We start from the raw sequence: 25,144 nt of genomic DNA on the forward strand, positions 1-25,144 counted from the left end.
CTGGGCTGGTTGTGTGGTGCAGTGGGGGGAGGGGACGAACTGGGCTGGTTTAGGGATGCAGTAGGGGAAGGGGAGATTCTCCAGCATCTGCAGTTCCCATTATCTCTGAGAAGATTGTTCTTGTTCTTGTTTTTGCACAGGTGAAAGATCATGATGGGGACTTGTTGATGTGGATTGCTCAGCTACAGGGAATCTTTGAAGTTCAACTCTTACCCAAAGACATATGTGCAAGCAAATGCACCCATTATACCTTGAAGCTCTCTCCTGGAGAGATAGGTATGCAGAATGGTTCTGCTGAACAAATATTTCTGTTATTACATGTGCAATTCGGATTCCTATTCTACATCAACAGAACACTTACAGTGCGGTTGATGAGGCTGCATTTGGAGTATAGTGTTCAGTTTTCATTACCTTGCTATAGGAAGGATATATTTAAATGGGAAAGAGTGCAGAAGAAATGTACAAGGATGTTGTCAGGACTCGAGGGAGAAGTTGGACAAGCTAGGACTGTTTTCTTTTAGAGTATAGAAGATGACAGTGGGGAAATCTCGTAGAAGTGTATAAGATCATGAGAGGTATGGATAGGGTGAATGCACTCAGTCTTTTCTTTCCCAGGGTTGGGGAATTGTGGGCTAGAGGGAATCAGTTTAAGGTAAGAGGGGAAAGAATACATGGGAACCTGAAGAGGCATCATTTTTAAACGGAGCGTAACACGCGTATGGAATGAGCTGCCAGTTGAAGTGGTTGAGGTGGATACATTAACAACACTTAAAAGGCATGGATGAATGCATGGAGAGTAAAGGTTAGAAGGATATTGGCCAAATGCAGGGAAATGGGGTTAGTATGGACGAGCATTTTGGTTGGCAGGATTCGTTTGGGCCGAAAGGCCTGTCTCCGGTCTGTAGGACTCTGTGACTGCATGTTCTGTTGGAGTTTACTGAAGCACTTGCTAACACCAGCTACAGGTGACAATGTGGCCATTCATACACGCAGCTATTGGCCAGTGGCACAACAACATTTTAGTGATGATAATATTAATAGCCAGTCAGCTCTCACCATTATGGCTTGATTCAGCATTTCTTCTTCAAACTCCTTTAATTATTTTACTCGCTATGTTGTGAACCTTTGGAATTCTCTACCACAGACGGCGGTGGAGACTTAGATTTGTCGAGATTGATTTGATAGATTTCTGATTACGAGGATGGGGTCAGTAAAAGGCACTGAAGTGTTTAATCAACCACAATCATTTTGAATGATGGAGCAGGCTCAGTGCGTTGATTGGCCTATTCCTGTTCCCATATTTCTTTCTCATGGCCTGAAGATGGTGTAATACCAACAGACCAGAAATTACAGACAAGCCTTTATGGTTTTGTCATTTATAACCACCTTCATGAATTTTCCATTTGTTTTTAATACTGCAATTTGAAAATGAATGTTGCTCTTTATTGCTAAGTTATGATTGGTTATCACTGTTCTACTGATACATATGGGTTGTAAAGAACATTGGAACTATAGGATTTATTGAACAGGTAAATTATGATATATGCATATTGTGATCAGTTACATGGCCTGACACTCTGTTAGGCTTAGTGAGTCAAGAAAGTCCCAGGTCTGATCTTTGATTGTGTTTGCTGATATTAACTAGGGTAGTAGTTGATGTGAATCAGCTAGACTATGTGCTACTGAGCTCTGAAAGGAAATGTCAGCTTTGGTACTCAAATGCATTTGTGTTGATGGGATGAGAACACAACGGAATGCTTGTCACTTGAACCTCGTCTGTTGTTTAATTAGGTCGTGTCACTGGAGAGCAATGAACGATAAGCTATCCTTGAAAAATAAAGAATGAAGGTATTATTGGAGTTTTTGGTTAACCATCTGTATTCATTTTTCCTCATTAGTTGCTATACCACTTCAGATGTGGGATGTTCAGTATCGTCCATTTAGTTCCATTGCCATAGGACTTGCTGCAACAGGTAACTGGCTTCAAGATCCCAGGTAATGATGCAAGACATGACTCCACAAGGCCGTACATCTTGCCTAAGGAAATATCAGATTTGGACTGGCTAAGTTGATGCCTGATTCTCTGACCTTGAATCTGTATTCTTGGAGAGACCATCCAATTTTATTTGTCTTGATAGAGCTCTGATATTTAGAATGTTTAAATCCTTATTTTTGTGGGGTTTCTATAAGTCCAGAATAATGATAAGGTTGGCCCATTGGATGATAAAGGGATATCTAGACTTCAAGCAGTCATTATAGTTGGGGCCCAAATTAATTCAGAAGGTAAGAAAAAAATGCTACATTGAGTTGGATATTTTCTTATCCATTTAAAAAGCTGGTCCACTGGTACAAATTTAATTGACAATAAAATTCTGAACCTCGTATTCAAAGGAATTGCAGTACAAATAAGGGAAAACAATGCTCCTTCAGTTATGCATAACATTTTCAAGGGACCAAATGGAGCGTTGCAAAGAGTTTTAAACACCATACTTTAGGAAGGATACTTTGGTGTAGGAGGGGAATTTGGCATAAATTCACCAGAATAATGCTGGGATTTACAGGGCTAAATTGAAGACAAGCTGCCTTGACTTTAGAAGATTAAGAGGTAACCTGACAAGGATAGGAGTAGCTATGAAAAAACTATTTTTAACTGAGGAATCCAGAATAAGTGTGCACGATCTTAAACTTGGAGCTCTCCCACTTAGGAGTAACATCAGAACGGACATTTTCTACAAAGATAGTGAAATCTGGAACAACTTAAAGGCTGTGGATATGGAATTATTGACATTTTCAAAACTGAGCTCAATATATTATATTTTTGTTATGTCAGTGTATCAAAAGGTTGAGGGAAAAAAGAGGTGAGGTACAGATCAAGTATGATCTAACAAAGGAGCTGAATAGCTTGATCCTGTTCCTTTGATTAAATTTTTGCCAGTATGCTCCCCTTAAGTTGTTCATAATTTTTCATTCAAACTGCTTAAACTAAATCCTCTCCTCTTGGTAGACATGAAAATGTAATAAATCTTCCTGCTTTTGAAGCTTTTTTTAAAAAAGGACAGTGCAGCAGAAATTGGTTCATTTTTAAATGGAGACAGAGGGCTGCTGATCTGAGGAGGAAGGGTACTAATCTCTAGTTGGACAACACTCTTTCTTCCTCTGAAGACCAGAGTATAACAACGATGTGTACCTGAAGGAGCTGCAGTTCTGAGGAGGGAAGAGAAAAAATCTTAAAATTTTTCAGCAGTAGTGGAGGGCTACAAAGCTGTCTAGGGGATCGTGGCTGTGGACTGCAGACAGACATTAAGGCAGTTCTCTGTAGGCAAATCTCCATGTCATGATTGGGAAAGTATTTCATATGTGAAAGGAGAAGTGACTTCAGAAAAATATTAGAGGAAGGGATCTGTGAATCTCTGCAACAGAAATATGGCTGCAGATCTCTTGGAATAGGAGCCTGTTGGTTTCTAATTGATTAGGGGTGGCACAGTGGCTTGGTGGTCAGCACTGCTACCTCTCAGCCCCAGAGACCTGGGTTTGATTCCACCCTCGGGCAACCGCCTGTGTGGAGTTTGCACATTCTCCCCGTGTCTGCATGTGTTTCCTCCCACAGTCCAGAGATGTGCAGGTTAAGTGGATTGCCATGCTAAATTACTCATAATGCCCAGGTGTATAAATTAAATGGATTAGCCACGGGAAATGCAGGGCTACAGGGGCATGGCTCTAGGTGGGATGCTGTTTGGAGGGGCTGTGTGCATTCGTTCGGCCAATTGGCCTATTTCCACACTAGGGATTCTGTGATTCTGCAAAACTACAAATGTTAAGATTCAGCATATGAGAAATGAATTTATTGGAAGTATTTTTAGATTGAGGAATAGATACACAGTTCTTGAAATCAGGTAATTTGACTAGTTTACTTTGTACCTAGTTAACTTGTGTTTTTTTACATGCCTTGGCATGTAAGTAAACTGAAGTTAATCAAAGGGAATATGGCTTTGTTCGTAGCTGAGAGATTCTGGGGACAGGGTTTTAGATGAGGAATGGTAAATCAGAAACAGAGTGCAAGTACAGAATGATCAATTGCAAGGTGAAAATTCCAAGGAAAAGGGATCAGTAAATACAGCTGAAACATGGACTGAGTAGCCTGTTACAACCAGGTGAGAAGGCGTAAACTGGCTCCCCTCTGTTCACCCTCTCCCACTGACCACAACAGAAGTTTATATACTTTTTGCACAAAGCCATACCCCCATGTAATTAGAGAAATACTTTTTGCTGTGAGCAATAAGGATCCAATTAGTGAGGCTTCCTTGAGCCAAGGAAAGAGTAGATTTATTAACTGACTGTTAAAGCAGAGGAAAATAATGAAGAAAATTACTCGGCACCCCCGATTCAAAGTTTAAGGGGAATAGTGTCAACCGCAAAGGAAAATAAAAGACTATACGGTTTAGAGTTCTTCGTGTGTCCCTGAGACACGAGGTTTAAACCTGAAGTTAATTGTTAAGAACTGATTTCCTGGATGCAGTAAGTCATAGCAATTGTTCTAATTGCTGAAAATTCTTTGTTCCTTGATATAACAGTCATTGAAACAGTAACATTTTGTAATTGATGCCAACTTTTAGACAGAGAGAAAATGGAGGCAGCAGCTTCAATTATGAGCCAAACTGCTCTGAAAGCCTTTGAAATTCCAGTTCTTGTGTTTATTTCCAAGAGGACCATTCGGATAGTCTCTCTATGACAGCCATCGTGTCAATGTCTTCCTGAGATAGTGACAGGTTTCAAAGGATGAAAACCTGGCTATAATCCCATTAATCCATTACAACAAAGAGGTTTGACAGTCCACTTTCAGAGTTTCCCTGTTTCCTTTATTATTGATACAGGAGTTCAGTTTTCCTCTTTGCATAATGAGCTTTTGCTTTAAGTCTTTGTTCCAGTAGTACCTTTAGTAAAGAAGTCTCACCCCATGTGGACATGTTTAAAGGTCTTGTTGTGAATTATACTTTCTAAATGATTAATTTTCATGTGCAGATACATACCTTTTGTGTAGACTTTAAGTGTGGTTATTAGAAATTCCTTTGTATCTTCCATTAAACTTGGCCAACTTCAGGTCAGGTGGGCAGCATGGTGGCACAGTGGTTAGCACTGTGTTGCCTCACAGCACCAGGGACCCAGGTTCAATTCCAGCCTCGGGCGACTGTCTGTTTGGAGTTTTCACATTCTTCCCATGTCTGCGTGGGTTTCCTCCCACAGTCAAAAAGATTTGCAAGCTAGGTGGATTGGCCATGCTAAATTGCCTGTAATGTTCAGGGATGTGCAGGTTATAGGCGAATGGGTTTGTCTGGTGCTCGGAGGGTCGGTGTGGACTTGTTGGGCCAAAGGGCCTGTTTCTACACTGTATGGATTCTATGATTCTAAGTGATTCCGGCAACTGTTTTAAAGTATCTGAGCTGATTTCTAAATGTTTTTCTCTCACCCTGAAGTTCACAGTTAATTGATTAACATTTTAGATTAATAATCTGTATTTTGTTATCATGACAGTCCAGCTATATTAATTGTCTCCAATTGAGAATGATAATCATTTTGTTTGAGTATGAGATAAAGCTCATTTCTCAGTACTGAACTGTTTATTACAATAGCTTTAATCTCATCCTGTGCAGACAATCTAATCAAAGTTCATGTTCGATAGCAGGAATTCTGATTAAGCCACAGAACAGTGATCTCAAACAGCATCTTGCTATGGCTTAACCTGTGATTTATTAGAGCCAATCTACATGTTATCCATTTAAATTATTTCTCAGGAGGTCAAAGAGTGAATTTTAAATTGATGTTTTAGAAAGACGAACAATAAATTTATTTAATTTTAATTTTTAAACTGATGCATTGCATGTTAAGCATTTTGCACTTCAAACTTAATGTGTTGTTGTTTGAAGCTGACCATATGCCATGCGCCATATCTACAGATCTTAAACTGTAATTTCTCATTCAACATTGGACAGCCTAACCATTTTTGAAAGAGGACTTTGCCTGGTACAATCAGCGTCTTTCTACATGCTTTCTTTTGCTGCAGCATCAATGGATCTCTCAATTAATACTTAAAACAATTTTGTAATTGTGAGTGGCGTAAGGGTAAATACAGCGGAATGTCACCTTGTTCTTTTAAAACAAACGGGAAGATTTTCATGCAGATCAATGATTCAGCTGTGGAAACAAACATTGTCTTAATTGTTTCATAATTAATCACAACATTTACAATACTTGTCAACAGTTAAAACTAAACAATTGTCCTCCAGTACTACCATAGTGAATTATACAGTCCTATTTTTTTTTTGTGGTCTTTGACAACAAAACATTGCCTGAAATCTTAGAGAATTAGTTTGAGGAATGTGAAAATTAGACATGTAAACTGCTTCAGTTTACATATGCAGCAAAACTGGGGCAACATTATGGCTTGGGTTGACGTGATGAACTATATTTGTGCCACACAAGTGTCAGACAATGACCAGCTGCAGAAAGAGAATTTAAACATCTCCCCTTGACGGTTAATGACATTGTGATGATAATCAGGAACTGAACTTGACTAGACTTATGAACACTGGCTACAAAGACAAGTCAGTGCCTTGGAATTGTGCACTAACTCTCCTCCTGACTCTGCAAAGCATGTCCACTATCGACAAGGCACAAGTCAGGAATAGGATGGGCAACTCTGTTTTCCTAAATAAATGCAGCTCCAGCAACGCCTAAGAAACTCAACACCATCTAGGGCAAAGTGAACCAAAATGGGTGCTTGATTGGAACCCCGTCTATGACCTTCAGTGTCCACTTAGCATGTTTACACAGTGGCAGCAGTGTGTATCATCAGCAGATATACTCCTGCAATCCAATTCCTTCAAAAGCTCACTGAGTCAAAGTCTTGGAATACCCTTTCTGAACAGCAGTGGGTGTACCTCTCCCTCAAACTGCAGCAGTTCAAGAAGTCAACATATCATCATTTTCTCCTGGGCAATAAATGACAGCATAGCCAATGACAGCCACACGTGTGAGTATGATGGGGCAAAATAAATCAATTGCAAAAGACTCTGCAAACAAGACTGTAGTGGCATATTACCTTGAAGAGGAACAGAAAAAATTGGAGATCCGAGTGGAGAATTTAATTTAAAAGATTAATGAAATGTAGGCCTTTGTCTTTAGGGGACTGAAATATAAAGAGATGGAAGTTCCCTGACTGATATAAAAAATTGGTCAGACTTGATTTGGAGTACTGCATGGAGTTCTGGGCATTATACATCTGGAATGATGTATTGGCCTAGGAAGCTGTGCAGCAAAGCCCAGATTTAGGGAAACCAGGGAAGAGTAAAGGGAATTGGTTAGCCTGGAAATGGATGGGGGTTTGTATAGTCACTGGATTTTGTACCCTCAGCTTTACTCTGTCAGTGGGTTTTACCATAAATTCCAGCCTAATACTTAGTACAAGCAGTATTCATACCACAATTATGTGCTTATCCAAATGTCTTTTTTAAATTGTAACTGTACCTGCATCCATCACTTCCTCTGGAAGTTCATTCCACACACGAAGCACTCTGTGTAAAAAAAATTGCCCCTCAAATCTTTTTAAAAATCTCTCTCCTCTTACCTTAAAAATATGCCCCCTAATCTTGATAACTCCACTGTAGGGAAAAGATACCATCCATTCACCCTATCTACACCCCTCATGATTTTATGAATCTCTGTAAGGTTGCCTTTCAACCACCAATGCTCCAGTGAAAAAGTCCCAGCATATCCAGCCTCTCCTTATTACTCAAACCCTCCATTCCCGGCAATGTTCCGAACCCTCCTCAGTTTAATAATATCCTTCCTATAGCAGGGTGACCAGTCTTCAAATTTTTCAAAGCATTCATCTTTGTTCATCAAAAGTAAAGGGAAATCAATCAATCAGAAGCTGAATTTGCCTCAAAGCAGGAATGAAGTACTGGCACGTCAGGGCTAACAATTTTACTGTCAGTGAATGATCACAGTACCCAGCTGTTGAATACTGGAACTGGGAGTCAATGAAGTCCTGTCTGGCTTGTAGCACCCAACACGACTGTTCTCTGTGATGAAGTAGAGGATGTCTCTCCTGATCAATGTCCTCATCCTCCTCAGAAAACATATCCCACACTCCCAGCTCATCATTCCCCAGCACATCCCACCTTTGCCTGCTCTAGTTGTGGAGATCACAGCATCCTGGGAATATATGGAACACTCTGTCTGGACAGTACTGTAAGATAATCCTTAACAGTGAAACCTCATCATAAGGAGACCTATCGCTTGCTCTACAATGACTCTGGTAGAAGAACAGGCTGCATTGTATCTACATTCAGCCTCAGACAGAAGTTGATGGAACAGAGTCATCAGCTTAATGAAGATGGTACCTCTAACCCCACCAGTTACCATCTTGTTAGGCATCTGGCTCCTCAAACAGAGCAGGAACAAGAGTGTTCTTAAGGATATAGACAACATGGCAGCTTCTAGGGCACAGGGCACAAAATTAGAAGAAGTGGAAACAAAGCTTCCTCAGCGATCACTTACACATTGATGGAATGGAACCAGTGCAGTGATAAGGGGCCTCTCAGTGTGATGTGATCTCGGTGTGCCGTGCCCTGTACCTGGGCCGAACCAGATGTGTGGCTGAATCTTACTGCCCAGGCAGTGGCACTGACCCCATCATTGGGAAACATGACAAAGCAGTGTGATCTGGCAGAAATGGGCTTCAGATCGGTATGACAGGTCGGCACAACATCGAGGGCTGAAGGGCCTGTACTGTGCTGTAATGTTCTATATTCTATGTTCTAAGTTCTAGGCAATTACCATCCTCAAGAGAAAAATAACCCTCCCCATGGTGCCCCAATAGCTTACCTATCATTAAATTCCCCAGCCATCAACACTAGTGCCACTACCAGAAACCTAACAGAATGACCCAAATCAATAGTGTAGCCACAAGTTCCCAGAGCTGAGCCCATAAGGACGTTGGTTGTAAAAACAATGATGATTCTGAAATAAATTGCTTTGGCATTTGAAGAAAATAGACCACAGAGATTCAGGGAAGTAGAACTGACTGGATTGTTTTGTGGTCTTATCCACTACTACCTGAAAGAACAAGTACAGCAAATGTATGGAAACATCACCACCTGAAAGTTCCCTCTAAGGCACAAATATCATGACTTGAAACTGTATTATGACTTTTTCACTGTCACAGAGTAATAGTCCTGGAGTTCGCTCCCTAACAATGCAGAGTGTACCAACAGCACATGATGGCAGCAAATCAAGCGGGGTAGCTCACCACCACCATTTGATGGGCAGTTAGTGATGGACATTTAATTGCTGGGCTGGCATGTGAGCCCCATGAGCAATGGATGAATAAGAAAAAGAGAAACATTTTCTACTGCAGAAAAGAGACTTCACTTGCCAGAGAAAAGTACAGTTGACTGTAAAATCCTTTGATATATCCTAAGGTTATGAAAATCTTTGTTTTATGCTTCAAGTAAGAAATTTTTTTAAAAGTGTTATGAATGAGGTTAGAGGGCTGCACTGTTTTGGTTTCTAGTCCCTCTCTTCAACTGCTTACAATAAATTTTAAATTTAACCGGGTTCACGATGTGGCCAATTGTAGGTATTTTGTAGTTGCCCTGTTCAGAGATATTATTACACAGATTTGGAACAGTCAGGATTTGAATGTGGGCCTCCTAGCTCAGACACTACCACTACAACACAAAAGCATCTATGGCCAATTAGAAACCTGGTGAACCTGACATAGCATATATCAACAGCAAGTAGTTTATTTTTTACAAAACAAACTTAAGGATTACTGACAAATTGTTTTGATTACATGAATAAATATACATATGTTTTTCAAAAAGTACTGAAGTCTGAGGAGAAATCAAACACAAAAATCTCACGGAGTGTTAACTTTAAATTATTTAGCCAAATGAATGAATCACAGATTGGCACAAATGGTGTTCTGATTCTACATATATTTTGCATTGACAAGGTGCTAGCATTGGGATACCTTTCTGGAACGGTTGCAGTTGGCTAAATTCCCTTTGCTTCAGACAGTTGGGAAGATCCCAAAAAAATCATCTTTAGGAACTTTTCCCAAGTAGTATAGATGACTTTTTAGTGAATTTTCAGCTCTCACATTTTGCTTGGATGAGTTGAAAAGAAAGGACAATGGACTGTTGCTCTTCAAGCAGGTCAAATTTTCTCTCAATGGGTTCAAAATGCAATAGCTTTATTCCATGATCATATTGGTCTACGTGACTTCTCTGAAAGTCCTCCAAATTGTCCAACTGTATCAACCTCGATGTAGGAGCAACATTATTATTGTATCCAGTACCTTTTTTCCTTGGCAAAAGTACTTTGTTTAAAGTTGAAGATGAATTTATACAGGGATATGTAATCCTTTTTAAAAAATTAATACAAATGGACATGAATTAAGAGCAGAAGGTGGTCATTTGGCCCTTTGAGCTTGCTCCACTGTTCAGTATGATCATGGCTGATCTGTTGTGATTCACGTTTCATATTTCCGTCTACCCCCCCCCCCCCCCCCCCCAGTAAAGCTGAATTTCTTTGCTTAACAACAATCTATTTAACTCTGTCCAAAAAAAAAACTTGCTGACCCTGCTTGCACAACCTTGAGTGCTACAAAGTTGTGTCACCCTCAGGAAAAAAGACTCATCTCTGTCCTAAAAGGGTGACCACTAATTTTTGAACAGTGCTCCCATGTTCTGGATTCGCCCACAATAGAAAACACCCTTTCCATGTCTGCTTTGTCAAGACCTTGCAGGATCTTATGTACTTCAGCTAAGTTACCCTCACTCTTAAAATTCATTGGAAATGAAGCCAATCTGTACAACTTATTTTCATAAGATAGTCTGCTCATTCCAGGTATCAAGTAATATTCCACTAAACTACTTCCTATGCATTTCCATCCTTCCTTATGGTAGGAGACTAAAACTGTGCATTGGCGAGACCTTATCTTGAATACAATGTCCTGTATTATTGAAGCATAACATACTTTTATATTCAATTCCTCCTGTCATAAAGAATAGTATTCTATTAGCTGCCTTAGCTACTTTTTGTACCAGCAAACTAAATTTTTGTGGCTCATGCATTAGAATACCTAGATCCTTTGTACTTCAGTTCTGTTATGATTTCTGTTTAAAACTTCTTTTAAATTCTTCCTGCTAAAATGAATGATTTCACATTTAACATATCATTACTCTACTCGCCAAATGTTTGCTCAGTCTGTCCACATTAACTGCATCCTCCTTGTATTCTTTTGACAACATGCTTTCCTACCTATCTTTAATGTCTTTTGTAAAGTGATCATGTTTTTACTTTTCTCATCTGAATCATTGTTATAATTTGTCAAAACCTGGGGTCCCAGCACAGGCTCTTGTGGGTCTCCACGCATCACATCCTGCCAATCAACAAAGGATCCATTTATGCATGCTGTTTTCTGTCAGCCAGTTATTCACCTGTCCGTGCTAATATGCTATCCTGAACACCATGAGCTCTTATTTTGTGAAATAACCTTGTATGTAGCAACCTTATCAAACGCCTTCTGGAAATCTAAATATGTATATAGGACATCTTTTATTTACTGTGCATTTTGCTTCTTTTTAAAGAACTCCGATAAATTGGTTAAACATTTATCCCCTTTCACAAAACCTTGTTGACTCTTCCGGATTACTTTGAGATTTTCTGAGTGCCCCACAACAGCCGCCTCAATAATTGATTCTTCTCCATCCCAGATTTCAAGCTAACTGGCACAGAACCTCCTGTTTCATGCCTTCCTCCCTTCCTTCTTGAATATAGGAATTATGTTTGCTTTCTAATCTGATGGAACTGTTCCAGAATCTAGTGAATTTTGGAAAAATAACACCAATGTAAATATTTGGACTACATCTCTTCACAACAAACAGCGTGGGCCACTTAGGCTGTAAGGTGTATTTTAATAACTTATAGAGCATGTAAATAATTTCAGATTTAACTGAAATGGAAGTGAACAATTCACAAGACCATAGCACAAAATTTTGATGTTTTCTACATGTTAGTGATAAATATTTTAACCCTAAATAGTGTGTTTTATAAGAAATGTGAGTAAACTGTATTGAACTTCGAGTCACCATTTTAAATAGGTGTTTTACGTTTTGATAAAGCACATCATATTTTGCAATTTGACATTAGTATGGGTTTTTGCCATTCTGTGACCATTACTTTGAAAACATTATGAAAAGTATGATGTCAAAGGTATAAATAGTGAATTATAAATATTGTTGTTTATAACTAGTTAGAAGATTGGGACTCTGGATGATTTTATGGGAGACTAAGCAGCATGAAGTGCTACTTCTGCTCAGTATGAGCTTTTATGATGATATTTCCTTATGGTCCAGCTACAATTCAGTCTATCCTCCTATTCAGTTTTTGTGCAAAAGAATATGTTGACTGAGTTATGTATATGCAGCAACTCCTCTGAAACATAAAAACAGCATTGACCTGATGGGTGCTGGCCTGTCTGTTGTACAGCATCAATTTCAAAACATGTTAGATCGTGTATTAGGGCATAAACTGCACATTTGAAATGCAGGTGCTGCCTCTGTCATAGGGCATGATGTGGAGCTGCAAGTGTTGGACTGTGATGGACAAGATCAAAATTCACACTGCACCAGGTTATAGTCCAACAGCTTTAATTGAAAATGCAACCTTTCGGAGCTTAGCTCCTTCCTCAGGCATAGTGTGACAGAGAGGCATATCCTGTGCCTGAGAAAAGCTAAGCTCCAAAAGTTTGCTTTTTCAAATAAACCCGGTGATTGGTGATTTATGATTTCTGATTCTGTCATAGGGAAAATGGGTCAAAGTGTCATCTGTAAGGATTAAAGAAACCAGTTCAATTTCAGAATTCTGACAACATTCATAGCCCCTTAGCATGTTGTCCGTGGTCATTGGCAGATGCATCAACCAAAAAGTAATGAAAAATGATGGACTTGATCAGATAGAATCATACAGCACGGAAACCCCCTTCAATCCAACTCATCCACGCCAACCACATATCCTAATCTGGCCTAGTCACATTTGCCAGCATTTGGACCATATCTCTAAACCCTTCCAGCTCATATACCCATCCAGATGCTTTTTAAACATTATAATTGTATTCACCTCCACCAATTTCTCTGGAAGCTTGTTACAGACGCACACCACCCTCTATGTGAAAATTACCCCTCAGGTCTTTCTGTATCTTTCACCTCTCACCTTAAAACTTTACCTTCTAGTTCTAGGCAGCACCACCCTACAAAAAAGACCTTGTCCATTCACCCAATCCATGTCACTTTTGAGTTTATAAACCTGTACACAGTCACTCATCATTCTCCGACACTCTAGGGAGAAAAAGCTCCAGCCTATTCAGCCATTCTCTCTAGAGCTCAAACCCTCCAGTCCTAGCAACATTAATGTAATCTTTTCTGCACCTGCTCAAGTTTAACAATATCCTTCCTGTAGAAGGGTAACCAGAATTGTATGCACTATTCCAAAAGTGGCCTTACCAATATCCTGTACAGCAGCAACATAACATTGAGTGTAGGAGTTAAGACGTTATGACCAATTATGGCATGTGTGCCAAATGTCTTCTGTGCTACCCTGTCTACTTGTGACTCCACTTTCAAGGAACTATGCATGTGCAACCCTTGGTCTCTTTGTTCAGCAACACTTCCCAGGGCCCAACTATTAACCATGTAAGTCCCGTCCTGGTTTGCCTTACCAAAATGCGACACCACACATTTACCTAAATCAAACTCCATATGTCACTCCTCTGCCCACAGGCCCATCCGATCAAGGTCTCATTGTAGTCCAAGATGATCATTTTCCCCTGTCAACTATGCCATCTATTGTGGTGTCATCTGCAGACTTACTAACCGCACCTCCTATATTCAGATCCAAATCATTTATATGGATCCAGCACTGATCCACTGGTCATTGGCTTCCAGTCCAAAAAACATTAAGGTTTCAATAAAACTGCCTTCTTCTGCCCTCTCGGACTTTATGCATTCAATATCTTGAAACAGAACTGTGGTAAAATGTTGCTTAATGTGTTTCATAACTGGATGCAACAGCATTATGAAATACTATTTAGTAATAGAGATGTACAACACAGGAATAGACCCTTCAGTCCAACTCGTCCATACCGACCTGCTATCCTAAATTAATCTTGTCCCATTTGCCAATATTTGGCCCATTTCCCTCTAAACCCTTCCTAGTCATATAGCCGTCCAAATGCTTTTTAAACGTTGGAATTGTACGTGCCTTCACCACTTCCTCTAGCGGTTCCTTCCATACACACGTCACCCTCTGCATGAAAACGTTACCCGTTAGGTCCTTTTTAAATCTCTCCTCTCTCACCTTAATCTTATGCCCTCTAGCTTTGGACTCCCTACCCTAGGGAAAATATCTTGACCAGTCACCCTATGCCCATCATTTTATAAACTTCAGTAAGGTCACCCCTCAGCCTCTGATGCTGCAGAGTAAATGGCCCCAACTTTCAGTATCTCTCTATCAAATCCTCTAACCCTGGCAATATCCTTGTGAATCTTTAGATGGTTAGCCTAAAAAGGAATTGGAATACAAATGTTATGGCTTGATGTGTTTGGATTTACGCTTATTAAATTAATCGACAGGCAGCCCTTCTGATCACTTTTTCATTGGGCCTACATCACTTGTGTGTCACTTCAATGACAGGCATGGTCACATTGGAACTAAAGAAAAACCACCAGAATACACTTTGACAGAACTCCTTACAGCACTTAAGTTCAACATACAAACTTGCAGGAAAATGGGTGTGCCCAGGGTACATGCCCTGCACCTGAGCATGGATATCACCCCTCTACTGTGCATCAGCTGTCATTGTAATAGAGTTGAAGTCCTATCAGAGCCTGTGGTAGAGCTGTGTAATATCTAGCTACTGCCACCTGTAACGTGCCCCTCAGATAAGTGGATCTGATGAGATGGGTGACAATTAAATTTCTGGGGGAAGGAAGAAATTGATCAGGGAAGGAGGGCACTTAGTGATTTAGGGCCAGGGGAGTTGGGAGAGGGGAGAAAATGAGGTCAGGACTGACTTCTTCCTCTTGACTTCATTTTCAGATAAAAGTGTAGAAAACTTATGGTGTCGTGTGCAACCTACAACTCGTTTGATTGCCCCAAGTGCAATCCTTGCCAACATTAAAATCAAAATGAAAAATAATTCTTGAAGGTGTTAGACTCCTTATTTGCATATGCAGTGTCTGTGCTTTTTTTCAAGTATGTATAAAGAACATTCATCTTTTTCCTTTTCAAAATATGATGCGCAACAACTTAGGAAATCTCTGTATTCTAATTGCTGTCCATCATAGTGGAGGCTATTAGACTTGGTCACACCACAAAATGAGCCCAAATTTGTAGGCCATTGTATACCAGTCCTCCAACAGCAATGTGTGATTTTTTGCAGAAGGTGGCAGCATTTCTGTCAATTTATAAATGAAAGTCACCACTTAAAATTGTTTAGAATATCAGTAAGTTTATGTCTGGAATTAGTTTTCACTTCAGAGAGATTTCTGAAGTGGTTGCCTTGCTGTTTGGTTTAAATCCAATTTGAGAAGAAACTCTAACTGCATCTCCAAAGACAGTCATTATATGGTAATAAACTTGATTATAGACAGTACAGTAAATGCTATACAAGATTAGGAGGAGACTTTAGTGAAGAATGATGGCTCAAAGCAAGTCTTTTTAAGAGTCTTCTGAAGTGAGAGAAAGACAAAGCAAGGGAGGTTTAGAATTAGAGAACTAAAAAGCTAAAGTTTGTGCCAAATATACAATGGAGGAAGGGTGAAAAATAGACAAATACACACAAACAGGCATTGAACTGCCAAGGTTTATGGAAATAGAGTGAAATTAGGCTATTTATTTAAAACTGAAGTGATTTGGTAAGAGAACCAGTGGAGAACATTCAGAATTCTAGATGAGTTGACATTTATATTGGTAATTCTCAGGTAGAGGCCATTGCTGAAATGAAGTCTGGATGTGGATCTGACTGAAGTAAAAATGGGAAACATTAAAGTTTAGGGAGAAATAGAAGTGAGTGGTCAGTGAAATTTTTTTAACAGATTAGATGACATTGGATGACAGAGCTCTGAAGAGTCATCTAGACTCTTGCTGTCTCTCCACAGATGCTACCTGAGCCGCTGTGATTTCCAGAATTTTATGTTTTCAGTGAGGATTGATTGTTGAACTCATTGGCATTATGGATCTGTGTTGAGGATGGCTTTTCCCAGAGAAGTCTGAAAAACTAAATCAACACTGAGGACCAATTTGTGGGGATCAGGAATGCGCAACATGACAATTCTCTGGCTTCTGGGTAGGTAACCTGTGTGTGAACAATACAGAAGCAGAAAGGCCTCCAAACTTGCCAAGAAGAGAGACAAAGTTATAGTCTATAAGCTGCTGCCTCCAAGCAGTGACTGAGAATGAAGAATTAATGTGCCAACTATCCTGTGTCTGCCGTAAAGAACTGAAAGGAAGATTGGGCATGAGAAGGTGCAAGAAGCAAAAGGATGCCTCATTGAGTACTGTAGACTGGTTCCATCGAATTGTGTTCCCCTAGTTTTTTGTTTATGTGTCTCCTGGTTGCATGTGTCTAGGTTTAAGAAAGGGCCAAGTTTCAGTTAGAGAGTCATAAGGCAATAATTTACATTGTTTGCCTGTGTAGTTGGAACTGATTTATTTGTAATATAGTTTCTTATTAAGTAAAGAAACTTGGTCAGCGTTTTCTATCAACTTGAGTTTGTCAGACAGATAAATTATGGATTTCAAGAAATTTGACTGAATCTTTTAACTTTTGTGATGACCCAGGTGTAGAATGTTTGCGTTTCAGCACATTTCCAAAGTAGTTTGTCACTGCTTCAAAGACCTGGAACCTCTTGCTAAATTATTAAAAAAAAACCCCTTAATCTCTTGAATAAGGCCCACTGCTACCTTCTCAAGGGTAATTATGTATGGCTTGTCAGCAAAATCCACATCCAAAATTATTTTAAAAATCATCTGTCCCAGTCAAAGTACACAGGCAAACTAAAACAGGAACTAAGAGCAAGTTATTTACAAGGGCCATTTGAGTCTGAAAGGTGACACAAAGGATGGCAGATCTTTGGAACTCTCTTCCACAAACGGCAGTGGATGCTGGATCAGTTGTCAGTTTTGAATCTGAGTTAATATTTTGTTGAGCAATGGAATATCCTGGGTTTTGGGCCAAAGGCAGGTATATGAAGTTAAGCACAGATCAGCCATGATCTCATTGAAAAGTTGAACAGACTTGAGGGGATGAATGGCTTACTCCTGTTCTGTGTTGAGTGTCCTATGTACAGATTAGCATATCAACTCTGGGGATTGATATAATCTGCAGTCATAATGCAGTGATCTTGTTATTAGCTGAAACTCAGCACATCACTGTGAGAGTATGAAAACAAGTTAGATACAACTAGAGTTGGTGTACATCTTAAAAAATGTAATTAGTATTAATGAAATAATAGTTTTTTTTGCAAATGGAGCATGCACAATTTTGATTTGAAAGCAAGGACATGAATTTACAGAATTATGCACAACAGTTGGTCACATCAGAGTTTTTTTTTACATTGGTGGATTAAGATACAGGGAGAAAAAAGCTTGAAGTTTTCCAATAACATTTGATCAAGACATCTTTTGTTACCTGGACAGCATGCCTTCCCAAACTGTGGGTTGGGGTAGTTAGGTAAGGTTTTGGCTTCACAAGTCCTGAGGTAGCAACAGCTGCGATGAAGCTTGGGTAGATATCAGACAGGTGAGAGAGGCTTTTAAATGATCAGAGATAATAGGAACTGCAGATGATGGAGAATCTGAGATAACAAGGTGTAAAGCTAAACAAACACAGCAGGCCAAGCAGCATCATTTTCTGAAGAAGGGTCTGGGCCTGAAACGTCAGCTTTCCTGCTTCTCTGATGGTGTTTGGTCTACTGTGTTCATCCAGCTCTACACCTTGTCATCTCTTTCAAATGATCATGGCTTTTAGAGGTGGGTGCAGCCTAACAGTACTTTGAGGCCTGACTACTGGTGCAAAAAAAATGCCAGCAAATAGATAGGTTGGGTTTCTTTTTGGAACATCCCTGCGTTTCATCAACTCCAACAGTCATTTTCTATGCTCCCGTCCCTCCACCATATCCAGAGTCTCACTTAGTCCACACAACAACTGCCCTTCTTCAGAACTGGAATATGGGGGTAGAAAGCTGGGAGAAAGGGGTAAATGAATGGCTGTTATAGGGGTAACTACCTATCACCATTCATTCTGCTACCCCCCCACCCCACCTTTATCTAAACCTCTCCCTACCCCCTGAACCTGTCCTGAAGAAGGGTCATATCCGAAACACTAACTTTTCCTTTTCTCCAGATGCTGCCTGCCTTGCTGTGTTCTTCCAGCCTCCTCTCTGCCCACCATGAAATGTTCCAGGACTGTTATCAGTTGTCTGGCGAATGAAATGTAACCAAAGGTTTGGTTGTCAAGAACAGTTTTTTTTCGAGGTTTGCTGTGTTCTTCTAAGCCCCTGTTTGTCGAACTTCGATTCCAGCACCTGCAGGCTTTTTTTAAGTCCTGAACGCTTTATTGCGAATTAATGATACTGAATAAACGCAAAGAATTTATCGCACGAAGGACAGAACTTGTCGCCTGCATTATTTACAGCAGTTGGCCCTTAGAAATGGCGAAGATGCTTGGAGACCAGATAGCCCACGCATGCGCCCTCTTACCGGGATCCACACCCCCGTTTTGGGGGTGGGGGCTAGTGGAGGATGATGTCCCGTGACGCAATCGCGTATTCAACTAAACATTTAAAGGAGCTTTTTAAAAGAGCCGCCGGCTCGAGCTGGGGACCGGTAAGCGCGCGATGGCCGGGAAGCGGTACCGCCATCACTGACAATAACGGCAGCCAGAAGGCGACCGGGCCGCCTCCCGTCAATTCCTGAGGTAAACTCGGACTGACTGCCATGGAGAGGTTCACGGATTCCAATGAGAAATGGAGATTTAGTGAGCGAGCGTTGTTCATTTCCGTTCCACTATTTTATACTAACAAACATATTCTCGGGAGGGGGACGAAGAGATTCGTGGGGCGTGGGGAATGATTGTGACTTCCCCTCAACTCCAGGTTACTCCTGTCTCCCTCTTAACTCACTCAGCTCCCAACTGTCGCAGGTCAGCGAGTCCGCTTCTTATTTTTGAGCGAAAAGGTAACGCGGATTGGGTTACCGTCCTTCACTGCTGTGGCTGCTCGAGATAAGGGGATCGATTGACTGCTGTTTTATGATTGGGCGTGCAGTAAAGCGAGTTTTGGCTGCTAGTACCTGAAGGAAGGGATCACACTCGTTTAATAGAGTCGTTGGGTCACTGATCGGCCTCGCAAGACTGTGTATGTGTGTGTGTGTGTTTTTGCGGGGAGCGACTGAGACACTGAATTGATGCAAGCATGGTGGTGCACATAGAGTGAATGGATCGCGTTGGCTACACCAGCGCCACGTTAAACGCTACTAGGGCTGTTGGTGGCTCTCCTGGTTAAACTTTACCCTGAGTCAACATCACCACATCACAACTATGACTTACTGCTTCTCGACTACCTCGTGGGCTGGCCGCTGAACTGTAAGACCATAATACATAGGAGCAGAAGTAGGCCATTTGGCCCATTAAGTCTGTACCAGCAATCAATGAGCTCGTTGGTGAACTGATACTCCTCGAGTCCATTTTTCTGCTGTTTCCCCATAACTAATTTTTGTTTCAAAAATATCAGTTTACCTCAGCCTTGAATGTACTAAGCTAGCCTTTTTAATAACAAGGACGGAAATTGCTGGGGAAGCTCAACAAGTTTGGCAGCATCTGTGGGAGGAAAGTAGAGGTATCGTTTTGAGTCCAGTGAGACCCCAAATGTTAACTTGCTGTCTTCCCACCGATGCTGTCAGACTGCTGAGTTCCACCAACAATTTCTGTTTTTGTTTCAAATCTCCAACATCCACAGTCCTTCCTTTAATTTTAGCATTTCTGCTAAATAACTCACTGCCATTATCTTTTCCAGGTTTACCCCCCCTTGAAGATATCATGCTCTCTCCAACAGGATTTTCATTCTAAACTTTAATTTTGCTCTCCATCATTACTTTTGTTTTCTTGCTTAAAATTTGATAGTCTCTGCCACAACCCACTTCCATAGTCTCATCTCATTCCTCCAGATTAAAAGTCACTGGACTCAAAACGTAAACCCTCCTTTCTTCTTTCAGATGCTGCCAGGCCCACTGAGTTTTGCCAGAAATTTTTGTTATTGTTCCAGCCTCTTTAGACATCTGCAGTGAAGTCACTGTCTTGATGTCATTAGTATCCAAAAACCTATTGACTTCTGCCCTAGGCACACTCGAAGACTGAGCTTCCACAGCCGTCTAGGGAAGAGGATTCCAATGATTCACCACTGACTATGAAGAAATTCCTCCTTGTCCCATTCTTAAATGACCTCCTGTTCATCCTGAGACTGTCTCCTGGTTCTCGACTCCACAGCAAGGAAAAACTGATGTTTAAGCTGTTGTATTTTTGAAGAACTTTTGAGGTGTATTGAAGCTAGTATTCTTTGAAATGATAAAGCATGATTACATACTCTGGTTCATTTAAACTCTTTTAGACCAAACTTAGAGCCAATTCTCTGAAGTGCATCTGCACAGGATAAGTTGGGCTGCAGTGTTTTGGTAGTGATAATGGTATGGTAGGAGGAGACCTTAAAACACACTTGCACTCATTGGTTTAGTTACTTTGAACTTTAAATTAACTAGTTTTGCATACAGCATGAATTTAAGTGTTCATATTGAGGGATTTTTAAAGGGCATAAGTTGGCATGTAGGAGGCTGCAAGGGAGGTGGATAGTGGAAGAAGTAGCTCCAAGGACAGGTAGTAATAGTGGTGGTGGTTGGATAGAGGTGCTGTTGCATGGAGGAAGAGTTTTAACCCAGTCAACAAAGGATTTCTTATTAAACTGGAAGCCAGTAAACCTCAAATCAGAGGTAATAAATTATTTGAAAGAGGATATGGAACCTTTGAGTTTAAAGGGAGGGGAAGGGTTAAACAACACCCCACTCATTGGCTTAGCACTTATTTTTGCGAGAATGCCACTACCAAGGTTTGGATGATGACCTAAGTGAAATTTCTTTAAAGTGTATACATTAATGTTTTGCAGGAATGATCTGTAATGTTGTGCATCTTTTACATTATCTCTCAGCCAAAAAAAGGTGACCAGCAATCTGGTAATTTGGCTCCCCAGCCGCACAAAAAGGCACGCACTGATTGTGATTGTGCAAGGTAGTGATGACGGGTGTTTGAAATGATTGCTGATTCCTGCAGTTTGTCTAATCACTTGTGGTCCTTTCAGCAGTTTTCTAGAATTATTGAAACATCTTCGAAGAACTTTTTAAAGATAGTATGGGGAATGAATTATAAATAATCTTCCGCTTTAGAGGCAGTGAAGTCAGTATACATGTTCATGTGGATATCTTGGGTATGGTTTTTCAACATTCACCAAGCCTTCTGGGATTCTTAAATTATACCAGCATATGCAGTTTTGGAAATCTTTTAGTAAATTGAGAAATATAATTTCATGTAAAAGGTTATAACTGAATAGAATGGGAATAGAACTTAGAAATATGCCCTATAGTGTTCACTGAAAAGTCAAACAGTGACAGTTCATGGATAATGGGAACTGCAGATGCTGGAGAATCCTAGATAACAAAGTGTGGCGCTGGACGAACACAGCAGGCCAAGCAGCATCCTAGGAGCTCAAAAGCTGACGTTTCGGGCCTATTTTCTGATGAAGGGTCTAGTCCCTTAATGTCAGCTTTTGTGCTCCCAAGATTCTGCTTAGCCTGCTGTGCTCATCCAGCGCCACAACTTGTTATCTGTGACAGTTCATGGCTCCTTTTTACAGAACTGACATCGACATGATGGACTGAATGGTATCCCTCCATATGTCTAAGAATTACATAGTCACATAGCAATTTAAAATGGTGAATGTTGACTCAAATCTGACCCAAAATCATGACAGCAAGCTTTTAATTACCATAAAACTTAAATTAGTAGTGGAAAAGGGCAAAGAGCATTTAAACATAAAAATATTAAATTGGAGGTGGACCAATTTGAAAACTGAGAACAGATCAATCCCAGGTGAACAATAGCAAATGTTACAATTTTGCATTGAAATCTATCAATGGGCTGCCTTTAAAGGGGTGGTTTAGTGCAGAAAATGCCTGTTGGCTCATTTGAGTCTGTACTACCAAGTTGTTTGGATACAGTTCAAGCTACATTTCCATGAATGGGTAAATTAGATCACGTAATAGCAGATCTTCCTAGATGCGAGAGAATGCAATCTGAAGTAAAGGATAGGCAGATTGATAATACAATTGAGAAACCAATAGGATGTAAAATGTCAGAAATTGAGAAAAGAAGCCAGAGGAACGAGACTATGGGAAGGGATTCATAGAGGATTTGTTAAGGAACTTAGAAGTCTTCTACAGGCATTAAGAATAAGGATGGGCAGAGGTTCTCTTTATGGAAGCAACAAGCTTAGCTAAGTGTTAAATGAGTACTTTGCATCTTTCTTCACCAAGAAAGAACTTGATGCCTCTGTGGAGTGGTTCAGACACTAGATAGATTAAAAATTGATAGAGGAGGTATTAGAAAGGCTTGGTGTGCTTACAGGTGATAAGGGACTGAGGGATGTATCTAAGAACACTGAAGGCGGTTGGAGAGGAAATTGCAGAGGTACTAATCCTTCTTGGATATGGAGCTCGGAGTAAAGAATTGCAAATATTACACTTTTTTTATTTGAAGAGTACATGTATAAACACAGCAACTATAGGGAGTCGGTTTAACCTTGGTCATGGGTCAACTTTTCAGAAGTAATAATCAGGTACAAAACTAAAGTGGCTTGGGACAATTTCAGATTGGAGAAACCCAACATGGAATTTGTTAAAAGGAAATCATGTTTAATTAACTTGATATTATTGATGAGGGTAATGTGGATGATGTGTATCCAAAAAAAATTTATTAAAATGTTGCATATGTTTGGACAACTGAATTGAAGTGATGGTGATAGCATGGATGCAAGTTTGACTGACTGGAAAAGAAAGTGGTAACTGGTTGGACTGCAGTTTGGCATACAGTGATGCTGTCTGTAGATTGGGACTCTGATCACTGATTTCCTTGATCTATGTTAATGATGTAAACTGGATGTTTAGAGCTCAATTTCAAAATCTGCAGATGCCACATGGCCTGATCATGATGGATATTGATAGTTTGATGGACTGGACAGATGTCAGACTAAATTTAATACCAAGAAGTGTGAAATGGTAAATGTTATTAGGAAAAATGAGAGGTTATACAAACCAAGGATGTTGTTTACAGGTGCAAAGGGACAACAGTGACCTCTCTAATATACGTGTGCAAATTTTTGATGTTGGCAGACCAATTGAGTATGGTTAAAGGGCATATGGGACCCTACGATTTCATAAATAGAGGCAATTTTAGGAACGATAGTTGTGAAGGTTTCAGAGAGATTTATTCCAGGAATGAGAGTGTTTAGTTTGTGTAGAGTGAAGAAGCTGGGGCTGTTCTTGAGAAATGTACATTTGATGGATATCCTCAAAACCATGAGGGATCTAGGCAGAGTAGCTAACAAGAAATTGGTGGCACTTTGGTCAATTGTCTGAAATCCATACTGAGATGGGGAAACATCTTCACAATAAGTGATAAGGATCTAGAATACCTGACTTAGTGTTTCGTGGAGGCAGGATCAACCATCCTTTCAAAAGGAAGGATACGCCAAAATTTTCCTGTTATTGCTGTAACTAATGTATGATCCTTTTTAAGTGGGATCAACTAGCTTGCATATTTTGTCCTAAATGCACACTTTCTCAACTGAATTCTGTTTACACTCACCTACAGCACAAAAAAAAATACATTAAACAAACTTAATGGACCATAGTTTGCCCAAAATTTTCAAGCATGAACTTGTTGCATCATCACGTTATTGGAAATAACTTTTTATTCTCAATGAGCCTTACTGGGGAGATCTTGCTATTTAGTGAACAATGATTTTCAGCTTGAGGCAGAGCTCAAAATTTTACTCTCTTCATTGTCCTCATTTACTATCTATCCCCAATTGCCCTTGAAAAAGTTAAAGTTCTGCTGAAGAGTTGGACTGGACTCAAAATGTTAACTTTATTTCTCTCTCCACAGATGCTGCCAGACCTGCTGAGTTTCTCTAACGTTTTGTTTGTTTTAGATTTTCATTTGCTTTGCTTTTATGCCATTCAAATGAACTGCTTTGTCCTGGATGGAGTTGATCATCTTGAGTGTTGTTGGAGCTACACCCATCCAGGCAAGTGAAATGTATCCTATCACACTTCTCACCTTGTGCAGCATAGATGGTTGAAGCTTTGAGGAGAAAGGTGGTGAGTGCTGACCACAGATATGTTGCCTGTGGTCCTTTTGAAGGGGCTGGTACTTAATTTTGTTCAAAGTGACTTTTAAAAGAGGAAATACAATTATTTATTTCTGTGGTCAATGGTAACTGCCAGATACTGATATTGGGGAAACCAGCAGTGGTATTCCGCTTCTAATTAGTTCTGGCTGCAGGCACTACTTACTGTTAGTATTTATTACATATCCCTGATAACCGGGAAGTAATTAAGGGTCAACCGCATTGCTCTGGATTTGCATTCACACATAGTCTAGTTGATTATAACAGTCAAAATTCATTACATGGCCACCATTAGACTAGTTAGGTGATCTCTTGATAGTTTGGTTGTGTTTTTCAGAAGATTTGGAGAGGGGGAGGAAGCACTAAAAAAGTGAGGTGGTTCAGAGGAGATTCCAATAAGTGCAGTAAGGGCCATTGGTTGGAGCAGGAAAGCTGATGTTTCAGGCCTAGACCCTTCTTCAGAAAAAGACCTTTTTGGAAGAAGGGTCTAGGCCCGAAACATGAGCCTTCCCGCTCCTCTGATGCTGCTTGGCCTGCAGTGTTCATCCAGCTCTACACCTCGTTATCTC

At 40.2% G+C, this 25,144-nt stretch overlaps 2 protein-coding genes across 7 annotated transcripts in view; both read left to right on the forward strand.

Moving 5' to 3' along the window:
* Nucleotides 1-15,238, forward strand: part of LOC125464260 (uncharacterized) — a 39,332-nt gene extending 24,094 nt beyond the window's left edge. Inside the window, exons 6-8 of one of the 2 annotated variants that reach the window (XM_059655002.1) lie at nucleotides 141-276; nucleotides 1,899-1,995; nucleotides 15,163-15,238. In XM_059655002.1, coding sequence (XP_059510985.1) covers nucleotides 141-276; nucleotides 1,899-1,995; nucleotides 15,163-15,166 — 237 coding nt within the window. In that variant the 3' untranslated portion in view covers nucleotides 15,167-15,238. Of the gene's footprint in view, nucleotides 1-140; nucleotides 277-1,898; nucleotides 5,864-15,162 lie in introns of those variants that run through there. The other variant, XM_059655003.1, reaches the window with a different exon arrangement.
* A 3,575-nt stretch (nucleotides 15,239-18,813) lies between these two features.
* The window catches only part of LOC125464259 (protein-tyrosine sulfotransferase 2-like), an 83,266-nt gene continuing 76,935 nt past the window's right edge, over nucleotides 18,814-25,144 (forward strand). For 2 of the 5 annotated variants that reach the window (XM_048556536.2, XM_048556537.2), the window contains exon 1: nucleotides 18,839-19,042. The gene's annotated coding sequence lies outside the window, so the exon portion shown is untranslated. Of the gene's footprint in view, nucleotides 19,103-25,144 lie in introns of all 5 variants that reach the window. The other 3 variants (XM_048556539.2, XM_048556533.2, XM_048556532.2) reach the window with 3 other exon arrangements.

This window comes from Stegostoma tigrinum, chromosome 26, assembly GCF_030684315.1.
Source record: "Stegostoma tigrinum isolate sSteTig4 chromosome 26, sSteTig4.hap1, whole genome shotgun sequence".
NCBI lineage: Eukaryota > Metazoa > Chordata > Chondrichthyes > Orectolobiformes > Stegostomatidae > Stegostoma > Stegostoma tigrinum.